Source organism: Saccopteryx bilineata, chromosome 5 (genome assembly GCF_036850765.1).
Source record: "Saccopteryx bilineata isolate mSacBil1 chromosome 5, mSacBil1_pri_phased_curated, whole genome shotgun sequence".
Classification (NCBI taxonomy): Eukaryota; Metazoa; Chordata; class Mammalia; order Chiroptera; family Emballonuridae; genus Saccopteryx; species Saccopteryx bilineata.
Window position 1 is genome coordinate 265,229,559 of NC_089494.1, and position 12,221 is coordinate 265,241,779.

The following is a 12,221-nucleotide window of genomic DNA, read 5'->3' on the forward strand; positions in this document are numbered from 1 at the left end:
ACAGACGCCTGCAGAGAAGGAGATGGCCACACCACTACCCAGAACCAGAACCAGTACCAGTACCAGCACCAGCAAGGTGCTTTGGTCGTGTCAGCCAGACATGGGCAGCCCCGGGGCCTCAGGCTCTGCCCCAGCCTGTGGGCCCCAGCAGCCTCCCGGCCCCTGTCCACCCCCACCCCAGGGACCGGAGGCTCTGAAGGCACAGGGTCAAAGGAAGCGGACGGTACCCCCGAGCCACCCCAACATGACCCACCGTGCTGGCCACGAGAGGCCACTGCCTGCCCTCCCCGCCCCGCCCCGCCCCGCCAGGGCCCTGACCACTGAGGCTGCCCCAAGCCGAAACCAAACCAAACAGAAAGGAAAAAGGCACAGCTGTTAGTTTCCATTTTGCTAAAACACTTTACGTCTGTCTGTATAATCCAGGTTAACAAAATGTTAAGAGCTGCAAGAAAATAGGGTGCCGATTTCTGTACAGTCTACAAAACCGCCATCGCCGAGCGGGGCCCGGGCACCACCAGGGGTATGTACAGGGGAGGGGTCTGTACAGGGTCTGCTAACGTCTCACTGCCGACAGCACACAGGCTCCTCGGGGAACGGGGTGTTCTGCTCACTTGCTAATTTCCGAAGCGCTGTTTCGGAATGTCCCCTCCACGGTCCCGTTCATGGAACCTGGCTCAGTGGTCCATCGCACCTGCCACTCCGCCCTCCTCCGAACCCCCGCATGAAGGGGTCTCAGTGGCCAGGTCCAGGCTCACAGCTGGACATGCAGCCACTGACAGCTACCACCTGCCTGCCCTAGTCTGTGCCACCCACGCCCGACAGCGCCAGCCTCTGACCTCAGGGAGAGGCTGAGCACGCAGCCAGGCCCCAGCCATGGTGGACAGCGAGGCCCACTGGCCCCATCAGGGCTGGACGGAGCAGCCCACAGCCTCCTCACAAACCAGGAATGCTCTTTAGGGGAAATGATACAAATCAGGGTCTCCCTCCAGATTCCAAACTTTGAAACCCTCCACCCCTCCCCCACCCCGGCCCCCACCCCCACCAAACTGGGCCAGAAATAATGCATCTTCGACCACACAGGTGTGTGTGTGTGTGTGTGTGTGTGTGTGTGTGTGTGAAGGTATCAACTACCGTTTTGTCCCAAGAATTAAAGACATGCAGAGTGCTATTCTTTCTAAATAACTTATTAAAAAAAAATAGGTCAGTTTCAGGCTGGGAGAAGCTGTGGGCTTGGTGGTGGTGGCAGCGGCCAGGGTTAGTAAGATTTACAGGGCAGAGCCCATGAGCTGTGAGGCAGGGAAGCCCCGGAGAGAGCTGGGAGAGACCACCATGATCTAGCTTGCGCTGGAGAAGAGGCCTCCCCAACCTGCTCTCCGGAAGGACCCTCCTGACGAGGCTGTGCAGCAGGTTGCTATGGGAACCACACCTGGGTGATGACGCCAATCAGAAAAGCCCTGGGCAGAGGAGGGGTGGGAACGAAAAGGAAAGAAGGCGATTGGATGTTCAAAGCAAAGCTGAACCGGGTGAAGCAAGGGGCTGGCGAGACTGACCCTCTGGAGAGCAGGTGGCTGCCTGGGGCTAGCTCAGGGCTGGGCAGGGGCACTTCCCAGTCTGGACCCAGTGGGCAGGGCAGCGGGGTGGGAGCAGTGGGCATGCAGCATGCTGCAGCCAGGCCACGTGCTCAGCATGCACAGAGCAGAGTGGCCGGCTGGCTCAGCAGACCATGCCTCCTGGGGACCCACGGCTGAGCCAGAACCGGGCCAGTGGCCAGGGGTCTGCTGGACAGGGGTCTCACTGCAGAGGTTCTGTGCTCGGTGGGCAAGGCTGGGCCTGTCCCCATGGCCTTGGGCCAGAAGCCCTGCAAGCCAGGGCCAGGCAGCTGTGTGGGCATGTGGTGGTCCATGCTGTCACTCTTCAGGCTGTGGTCCCAGCAGGCTGGGGAGGACAAGGGACCATGGCTGCAAACAACCCACCCCCTGTAAGTATCATGGATGAGCAACAGGCCTGCCCCCCCAGAACCAGCCAGAGAACCACATGATGTTAAAAAAGGAAAAACCCAACAGAAACGCCGAGGTGAGCGTCTGAAAGCAGGCCTGGGCAGCGGGCAGGTGGGCGCAGGCGAACAGGGCAGCCGGGCAGCGGGCAGATAGTGGACAGTGGTCACTCCTCACGCAGCTGCAGGCGGTAGCGGTGGTAGCGGACCTGGAAGAAGAGGCGCTCGGCCAGCGAGAGGGTCATGCCGGGCAGCACGTAGTGGTCACTGGAGCCCATGTGTCTGAAGCCCAGCGACTCGTAGAGCTTGTGGGCAGCCACCTTGACCGCTGTCGTGCCCAACACCACCGCGGAGTAGTTGTGCACCAGAGCGAACTCCAGCACCTTGCGACCCAGCGCCTTGGCAATGCCCTTGCCACGGAAGCGTGAGTCCACGGACATGCGCAGCAGCTCCACGGTGTTGTCCGCCTCATGGGCCCGCGCTGCCACGATGCCCACCACATTGCCATCCAGCACGGCCACCCAGAAGCAGGAGCCTGTGGGAGACAGGGCAGTCAGGGCTGCTGGCTCTGCTGTGTGACCCAGCTGGCCTTGAGCCCTGGTGGCCCAGAGTGGCTTCTGGCCTTGGGCCTGAGTCCTTCCACCCCCCTCCCCGTACTAAGAGGGTGGGCAGGCCCCTCTCCTGCCCAGCAACCCCCAGATCAAACGAGTGGGCAGCCAACCACAGATGGCCACAGAGACCAGGGGTATAGCTAACCTCCCCTGGCTCCCAGCCCCTGGGAGCCCACCACACTCGTCCCCATGGGTCCATTGTCTGGGAGCTAGAGAGGGGAGCGTCTGGCAGGTCCCCTGCAATGGGTGTAGAGAGGGGTCTGGGAGGACAGGCCCGGGCGGCAGGACCACCTCTGGGAACCACAACCCTGGGGCCCTCAGGGGATTTTAGGGACCTGTGACCATGCCAACCCTTTGGCCTCCACTCTCCTGGGCCAGGGGCTGCTAGGCCTGGGAGCCCCACGGCCTCTGACAGGCTCAGGGGAAGGTCTGTGGATACTTGAGAAATCCAAGTGGGGAGTCCAAGATGGCCATAGGCACTGTCCCCCACTGACCCTGGCCTCTCCTAGGTAGCCAGCCCAGGGACCCGCCCAGCGCTCCGCAGCCACGGACTGTTCCCTTCACAGCCCTCTGCAGGGCAGGAAGGGGGTGAGGAAGCCTCAGAGGAACAGGCAGAGGGGATGAAGGCCAGAGGACAGAGAACTGCAGGGCACAGACCACTGGAAGAACCTGGTGACCTCTGGAGAGCAAGGGTGCAGGGGCTATAGGAGGCAAGGGGGCGGGGGTGCCCACTTCGAGATTGGCCTGAACATACCCTGCCCGTGGCCATGGCCACTCCAGCCCCCATCCCTGAGTCCTCCCACCCCAACCTCTACCCTTGAGTGGCCATATTCTCCCCTTTGTAAGTTCTGCACCTGAGCCCTGCCTGGAAAACACTCCTCCTTCCTGCACCAGCCCCCAGGGGTGCCCCACTGTCCTGTCTGCCCACAGTTCCCCATCAGCCCATCAGGTCAACCTGCAAGGTCTCCGGTCTCCTTCACTGCCACACTCTGAGACCTGACATGTGGCCGAGCTCAGGAATGGCTGAGCAGGGTGCAGAAAGCACACTACCCTAACTGCCCACCTGCTGGCCTCTCCACCCACCCACAGGCCAGGACAGTTCTGGGAGTCTCGCCCCTCCCCAGACCTCAGTTTCCCCATGGCACAAGCAGCTCCCATGAATCCATCATGGTCCTGTCAGCTGCTGTCTGGCCTCTCGGCCCCCATGGAGTCTTCCCGCACACCCACCAAATGTCTCAGGAGGGAGGACCCCACTCCCCACGTCACATCCAGGGGTCCTCATGCCATACCTGACCCCCAACCCAAGCTCCCTTCAGCTTTTGTGGCGTGGGTCCTGGCACAAACCACGTGGATCTCGCACCCTTCTGGCCCTTTCTATCATGGGTAGAGCCAGGCTGAACGTAGGGCTCCCTGAGGCTGATAAGATGTTTTGATTAGGCTTGGGTAAGGGTCAAGGATAACCAAAGATGCCCAAGGCTGGCTGGAGGGTCAGGGGTTGGTGTGGGACCAGCCACTACAGGAAGGGCTGGCTCAGTCAGAGTAGGTGGGCACAGGAGCTGGCAGTGCCAGGAGAGGTCACCCCTACTCCGGGACACCTTGCCTCTCTTATCCCTTCCTATCCTTCCTGGCTCTTGCTAAACCCCAACCAACTGTTTGGGTCCATCCTGTCCCCTCTCATCAGCCCAGGGACCCTCAGCACCAGGTGAGATCCTCATACCCCAGAAGGTCAAGATGGAGTCTCTGTCCTGCTCCCGGCATGAAGACCAGGGGTCCTGCCTCCCAAGACCCAGCCTGCCTCGGGCCTGGAGCGAGACCCTCCGGTTCATTAAGTGACCCAGAGACCAGAAGTAGAGACCAAAACTTGAGACCTCTGCTCTACCAGGGTCCCTGCCCTACCCAGGGGGACTCCTGCCCTCCCTCAGTCCTCCCTCAGCCACAGGGTCTTCTGTGCCTGCCCCCCACCCAGGGCCCTGGCACTCTGGGCCAGCCCAGGGTCCAACAAAGCACCAACAAGTGCCTTGGACCAGACAGGACCAACGAGAGGTAAGAGACCCCACCCTCAGTGAGTGCCAAGGAAAGGGCATCTGGCAGCGTGGAGAGCAGGCCCAGGGCCGGCTCAGACCACTGAGCACCCTGCTTTCAGAGGACGAAAGAGGCTCAGGGCCAGGCAGGCCCATGCTGGACACCAGAGGACCTTGGTTTAGCACCAAGGACTTACTAGCTCTGCCCACCAGCCTCTGCCAGCCCACTGCACCCTCAACTCTTGACCAGAGCGCCCTCAGTCACCCAGAAGTCTCGTCACGGGGCCCAATCTTACCTGGCCCTCACCCCAGGCCTAGCCTGAGGCCGCTGGGGTGCGGGCAGCTCTGCCAGAGGGGGAGTCTAGAGGAGGCCAGGAGGAACAAAGAGGAAGAGGAGAAGGCTGGAGACCCCGGACACTCACCGGGGGGCTTCATGTAGTACTGCTCGATGTCGGCCATGTCCGTGTGCAGGGCGCAGTCCAGGTAGGCGAGGACCACCTTCCGGCTGTAGTAATAGCGTAGACACAGCAGCCCAGCCGGCACCAGGCACGTCAGCAGCAGCGAGCGAGTGAGGGCAAAACAGAGCACTGTGGGGAGAGGGGACGCAGTGAGGACACGGGAGGGGAGCACGGAGAGGACGCAGAGGAGAGAGGACACGGGAGGACACAGCCAGGACAGGGGAAGGAGTACGGCCGAGGACACGGGGGAGCACTGTGGGCACCGAGAGAGGAGCACGGAGAGGACACAGAGCAGGGAGGACATGGGAGGACACAGTCAGGACAGGGGAAGGAGTACGGCCGAGGACACGGGGGAGCACTGTGGGCACCGAGAGGGGAGCACGGAGAGGACACAGAGCAGGGAGGACATGGGAGGACACAGCCAGGACAGGGGAAGGAGTACGGCCGAGGACACGGGGGAGCACTGTGGGCACAGGAGAGGGCCGAGGACATGGGGGAGCACTGTGGGCACCGAGAGAGGAGCACAGAGAGGACACAGAGCAGGGAGGACATGGGAGGACACAGTCAGGACAGGGGAAGGAGTACGGCCGAGGACACGGGGGAGCACTGTGGGCACCGAGAGGGGAGACGGGCCCAGCCCTGCCACCCCAGGAGACGGGCAGCAGGCAGCCACACACTGCACTCATCCCATTGGGGGCACCAAGAGAAGACACCATGCCAAAAATGTCGTGTTTTCTCCGGAGCAGTGGGTCCTCTTAGCTGCTTCTTCCACTTTTCCCTATCATCAAACTTCCACTAGAAGGCCACACTACCTTTAGAGCCTGACATCACAGGATGTCTAAATGTCCTGAAGACAGCAGTGCCTCTGGGCGGGCTGTCCGCAATGGCTGGCCTGCGGAGTGACCCTCACCCACCACCCGGATGGTTCCCCCAGCTGGGAAAGGGGCTTTGTCCAGATTGTTTCCCGCTCTGGCTTGGGAGGAAGCCAACGAGCTGCCAGGCCAGGCTTCTGTCCGCCATCTCACTCCGATTAGGAATGGGGGGAGGGCTTGGCACCTTCTAGGCAAAGGCCTCAGGTGCACATTGTCAGGGCCCCAGCTGAGAGCCCCCCCTGGGCCAGCCCCTGGGTTGTGAGGGCCGGGAGGAGGTTGCTCCAGCCCTAAGCTGCCAGGAGGCAGGTGTGTCTGCAGTGAAAGTTGTTTCTACTGCATGACCTTGGGAGAGTCGCACCCCACCCCCAAGCCTCAAGTTGCTCATCTGTAAAATGGGGAGAAGCACGGTTTCGGGGGCGGGGGGGGGGAGGAAGGGCTCAACGCCCCTGCGAGGCTGCCCACCCTGTGGGCCCACGCCCCTTCCCCCGCGCTCTGCGTCCTAGGTGCACACCCTCCCCGGCACCCGGGAGCTGGCCGTCTTCCCCTCATAAATTAGCACTTGGAGCCGCCGAGGCAGCCTCCCCCGCCCCGCGAATTTATATATAGTTACACTCGGCAGGCGCGGAGCCTCAGCCTCTGCGCTACCTGCCGTCACCGCCCCCACCCGGATGACCCGAGAGGGGACGGAGAGGAGGGGACGGAGAGGTAGGGACAGAGATGGAGAGACCCCGGCTCTGCCCCGCCCGCCCCCCGCCTGCCCCCCGCCCGCAGTCCCTGCCCAGCCCGAGTTCGTTCCCACGCCCCCGCCCGGGGCGCCTTGGCCGGGAGCCCGGTCGGCCCCACCGCGGGAGGCCACCTAGCCCGGCCGCGGCAGAGAGAGGGGTCGCGCGGGTGCGTGTCCGCGCGTGTGCGAAGGGGCGGTCGGCTCCGCTTCCCTCCGGGCTGAGTCCTGGGCAGAGGCGCTGCCTTGGCTGGCCAGAGAGGGGGCGAGCTGGGCAGGGGGGGAGTCCTGCGCGAGTGTCCCCAGAGGGGCCGGGCAGGCGGGCGCGGACTGCGGCAGGCCCTCGCGCACTGACCGGCCAGCAGGGCGTAGAGCAGCTGCGTGCGCGGGTGCTGCCGCAGGCCGCGGAAGGCCGTGTTGGGGATGCGCTCCATGATGCCGTCGTAGAAGATGCGGCGCGCCGCCTCCTGCTCGGCCGCGCGGAACTCGCGGATGTACACGCCGCGCCCCTCTGGGGGATCTGCGCCCTCCGCGCCGCCCAAGGGCTGGGGTTCGGGTGGAGGCGCGGCGGGCAGCGGGGGCCACATGGCGCCGGCGGCAGCGAGCAGCGCATCCTTCTTGGCCCCCGGTAGCGCCTCATGGTCCTCGGCGGCCACGATCTTCGTCTCGCAGACCATGTCGGGAGGCTCACAATGCATGCACCCGGCCGGGTGGCGCAGCGCGGGGACACGGGCCGGGCTGTGGGCGGGCACAGCCCGGGCCCAGGGCAAGGGCGCGGCGCCCTCGGACCCGCGGCGGCGGCAGCGGCTTAGGGGCGCGGGGCGGAGGCGGCGGGCGGCCGGGGCGCGCGCTGGGAGCTGCGCCGCATTTTGGAGAAGTATTTATAATGCAGCGGCGCCGGTGCAGTCGCGGCGCCCGGGGTCCCGCAGGGTCCTAGCGTCCACTGCATTGGCTGCCGAGGGTCACCATGTGATCTCGGGGGTGGGAGCAGACGCCGCCTCCGCGCCCGCCCTGTGGCACACTTGGGCGCTGCGGCGCGGCCGGGCGCGGGCGGCCGGCGGGGATGCGCCCGGGCGTGGGCGGTACAGGCGACCTGGGGCGCGACGGAGCGACCGAGCCCCCAGGGTGGCTGGGAACGAACGAGCGTGCGGCCAGGGTTCCCGGCTCGGAAGGCGCACTCCGTGGGGCTCCGGACAGGGCGCCTCTCGCCAGGGCCTGGCACCCGCGCGCCGCTGCCGTTCCGCGCGGACCTGGAAGTGGCGGGATCGGGGACCAGGCCTCCGGACCCCGCAGCGCCGCGTCCTCCTCGTCCTCTTCAGCCGCTGGGCGCAGTCATGAAAGCACCTCCATCTCCCGCCCCATTGTCTGAACGCGACGCCCGGTGGGGCCCTGGGAGGGGGCACCCCGGCTTCCCTGGTTGGCGCCCCGAGAACGTGCGCCCGGGGCCTCACCGACTGGAGGCGCGGGGACGCAATCAAAGGAGGGTCCGAAGTCCGCGTCGCGCAGCGCAGCACCCCCTCTCTCAGACACAAAATATCCGTAGCAGGCAGCGGGGAGGGTAGGTGCGGGGGCCCGCAGGACCCCTCCCGGCCCAGCCCCCGCCTTCCGCGGCCCGCGCATGCGCCCTACAATCTCGGTGCAGGTGCAGTGGGGGCTCCGTCGGAGTTCTCCTGGTCCCCGAGCGTCCGACCCGCCGACGCTGCGGGCCAGGGGTGAGGGTGGAGGTGAGTGAGAGACAGGTAGTCCCAGGCCCGCCCCCCATCACTTTATGAACCCAGCCTCCTGCAGCTCTGCATCCTATTCTGCTCATCGCCCCTCGCCCCTCGTTCCCCCGGGAGGTGACTTCACAGGGCAGCCTGGATCTGAGTTCCCTGTACCCGCGCTGGTGGAAACGAGGCCTAGGAGTCCAGGCCTGACGACCCTCAGCCCGCTTTGTGGCCCAGCAAGGCGGCTATGGTCACCCAGAGGCCAGATGGGGACGACCCCATGCCGACATCTGCCAGGGGATCCAGGCAGAGTAGGGCGGGGGGGGGGGGGGGGACCCAGACCGAGGTACTGAACTAGTCCCATAGCCAGGGCTGCTGTGGGGAAGGGACAGCCATGCTGGGAAGTCACCCACACACCATGTTTCTGAGATGCCAGAATTTCCCTGGGACCTGGCCGTGACCTTCCAGATGATTAGAAGTCGAATCACGAAAAAATCTCAAAGGAACTCAGGGATCCATTCAGAACGCCCTGCAATCGCTGCCAATGCAGACAGACGTTGACCAGCCGCAGTGGGACCAGTCTCAACAGTGTCCTGAGGTTGGCCAGGTGGGTGGGAGGAAGTGTCACAGCCAAGCCCACGCATGCAAGGGGGATGGAGGGGGGGGGGGTCCGGGCAGGAAAACCAGGAATTGGGGAGGGGCGCTGGTGTGTGGAGAGAGTCAAGGGTCTTCGGAGGGGGGAGGCTAGACTTTGACAGTGCATTTTTTGTTGTTGTTGTTTTAACTTTGGGGGGGGGAGAGGAAAGGAGTAAAAAGGGGTGGGAAAGAGAGAAACCTCAAGTTGTTGCTCCACCCACTCATGCATTCATTGGTTGACTCCTGAATGTGCCTCTCGGGAAGGAACATGCAACTCTGGCAGATCAGAGGATGCTCTAATCCAGGGGTCTGGAAACCTATGGCCCGAGAGCCAGATGTGGCTCTTTTGATGGCTGCATCTGGCTCGCAGACAAATCTTTAATAAAAATAATAATGTTAAAAATATAAAACATTCTCATGTATTATAATCCATTCACTTCCTACTGCTCATGTTCATGGTTGCGGGTGGCTGGAGCCAATCACAGCTGTCCTCCAGGACAACACCAAATTTTTATTGGATAATGCGTAATGTACAGGGGTCATTGTATGGCTTTCACAGAATTACATTTTAAAATCTGTGACATTCATGGCTCTCTCAGCCAAAAAGTTTCCTGACCCCTGCTCTAATCAACTGAGCTACCCTGCCAAGGTTGACTGTGGGCTTTGAGGCCAGATCAGAGACTTGGGGAGCCCTCTGTCATGCTTGATGATGAGGTTTAGGAAAGGGTAAAAGAGAGAGTGATCTGGGCTTCCACTCTACATGACTTTGGCAGTCCCTCACTCAGTTCTGCATCTGCTTAGAGCCCTCTCTCCAGGTGGCTTGACCTCACCTTCATTCCTCCAAGCCCCTGAAAGTCCCCAGGGGCCAGGTTGCCCTAGTCAGCTCAATGTTCCCATCCCCTGGTCTACAGGGGGCCTGAGAATGCCAGGATGAGATGGGGAGGGAGCAGTCAGACTCAGTTTGAAAGTGACAGGGCTGGAATCTAGGGGCAGCTACCTGGAAGGTTAAGCACCTTGGCTTTAACACACTTGGAATGGGGGCGGCCTGGGAGGCAAAGACTGTGAAGACAGCAAGGTGGCCCCAGGGCACTCCACTGAGCCTCAGAGACATTGGGGTGACCCGCCCACCCCAGGGAGGCTGCACCACCATCAGCCCACATCAGGAGCTCATTGTACCACAGAAGAAAAACAAGGCTGGGCAGGTGAGGGCGGGTCTGTTATCCCAGTGGCCTCCCTCTGAACCCCACCTGTCTATGAAATCTCACCCACACCTCTGCTTCAGCTGATGCGATGCAGCCTGTCCCTGCTGGGGGAGACCATGATGAAGAGAAGCTACCCCAGGGGGCACAGGGAGGAGGAGGGCTGGGAAGTGGGCAAGGGGGGGGGAATGACAGAGGTCAGTGGGAGCCCTGGAGAAAGTGCATCAAAAGGCCAGGAGGCCTGACCAGGCGGTGGCACAGTGGAAAGAGCATCAGACTGGGATGCAGAGGACCCAGGTTCAAGACCCCGAGGTCGCCAGCTTGAGCGTGGGCTCATCTGGGTTTGAGCAAAAGCCCACCAGCTTGAACCCAAGGTCACTGGCTCCAGCAAGGGGCTACTCGGTCTGCTGAAGGCCCGCAGTCAAGGCACATATGAGAAAGCAATCAATGAACAACTAAGGTGTTGCAATGCGCAATGAAAAACTAATGATTGATGCTTCTCATCTCTCTCTGTCCCTGTCTATCTCTCTCTCTGACTCACTCTCTGTCTCTGTAAAAAAAAAAAAAAAAAAAACCACAAAAAAAACCCCAGAAAAACTGATAATTGATGCTTCTCATCTCTCTCCATTTCTGTCTGTCTGTCCCTGTCTATCCCTCTCTCTGACTCTCTCTGTCCCTGTAAAAAAAAAAAAAAAAAAAAGGCCAGGAGATGGGAAGAAGAAAAACTGGACCAGTTTAGAAGGCGCAGTGCTTTACACACAGGGTCTCCACAAAGAAAAGGAAGGGAGGGAGCAACGAGCACGGTGAGGATTACTTCCCTAAACAGCAGACTCTCCCTCCCAGAGTCCTGATTACAGTCTGGCCAGCACAGAGGGCTTCCCGGGGAAGGAGGCTTTTGTCAGCCACCTGCTGCAGGCAGCTGGAGGCCAATAGACTGAAGTGCTCCTGTCCTCCTGAACAGAGATGAACATTCAACAGCCCTGAAGGACAAAGAAAGGTAAGGTGGGGGTGGGGGTGGAGAAGGAAACAGTCTTGGAGGAGGCCGAGTGCTGCCGACTCGATTCCGGGGCCTGGAGACAGCATGGGCCAAAGCCCCCAAGCGTGAGCAGCTTCTGAGCCGAACTTGCCAAAGAGACACTCTCAGACCGGCTGGCTCAGAAGGTTGACTCACCACTCTGGTTTCTAGGAAGCTACTGGAACACGGGAGGCTCCAAAGCAAAAGTGGGAAGAGTGGGCAGTGGGCTGGGAATGCCCAGCCGGCTGGGGAGCAGAAGGCAAGGGCCCAGCAGGGGGACGGGGTCCTCCGGGGGATGACTCCGCTGCTGGAGAGCACAAGGGTGAGAGAAAGGCAGAGAATGTGGAGAGTCTGGGCACGCACAAGGCCCAGGAAAAATGAAAGCCGTCCTACAGACGCAGTGCCAGGTCTCTGCTTAGCCAAACCGAGAATTACATTTACATGCAGTCACAACAGATCCCGGCTCCAGGACAGAACCCAAATGCCATTCTCCTTGGACACATGCTAGGCCAGACTCCTCCCAAGGGTTCCTGGTGCTGACTCTTTTGCTCCTCCAATGAAGTCCCCATTCTGACTCTCCCACCCCCAACCCTGTTCTTGTCAAGGCTATTGCTGATCGGAGCTGCCCCAGGGGCCCAGTGCGGGGCCTTGCTTGACCTCAGTGGCATGTGACATGCTGACCCTTTCTTCTCCCCTGGCCCTGGCACTGCCTCCTGGCTGCCCCATCTCCTCTAAGGGTTCCTCATTTCCTGCTCTTGGCGTTCGGCTTTTCTCTGTCCACTGGGGCCACAGGGACCTGAGCCAGCACCACTCAAACCTCTCTTCAGCCCTTTCTCCAGTGTTCTGCCCTGCCAACATATCCAGCTCCAACCTGTCCTTTTTTCTCCCAAATCCATCATCCGTCCTCCCCTCCACCCTTTCTCTCAACCCCACTGAGTGACCAATCCAGTCAGGCCAATCCCATTGTCTCGCCTTTCACATAGCACACT

At 61.7% G+C, this 12,221-nt stretch overlaps 1 protein-coding gene across 1 annotated transcript; it reads right to left on the reverse strand.

Annotated features, from left to right (window-relative positions):
- Positions 1 to 1,042: 1,042 nt before the first annotated feature.
- Positions 1,043 to 8,181, reverse strand: NAT8L (N-acetyltransferase 8 like). The gene is made up of 3 exons (XM_066232739.1): positions 7,032 to 8,181; positions 5,048 to 5,212; positions 1,043 to 2,528 (listed from the first exon to the last, which is right to left on the reverse strand). Exons 1-3 carry the CDS (start codon positions 7,372 to 7,374, stop codon positions 2,161 to 2,163), a joined length of 876 nt encoding a protein of 291 aa, XP_066088836.1. The 5' UTR covers positions 7,375 to 8,181; the 3' UTR covers positions 1,043 to 2,160.
- Between the last annotated feature and the right edge of the window lie 4,040 nt (positions 8,182 to 12,221).

Excerpts from the sequence above, each read along its gene's own strand:
- NAT8L (XM_066232739.1), bottom strand. The coding sequence starts at position 7,374 with ATGCATTGTGAGCCTCCCGACATGGTCTGCGAGACGAAGATCGTGGCC. Across the intron at positions 5,213-7,031 it reads GCTCTACGCCCTGCTGGCCG|TGCTCTGTTTTGCCCTCACT; the intron begins GTCAGTGCGCGA and ends CTCTCCCCACAG. Across the intron at positions 2,529-5,047 it reads GTACTACATGAAGCCCCCCG|GCTCCTGCTTCTGGGTGGCC; the intron begins GTGAGTGTCCGG and ends TGTCTCCCACAG.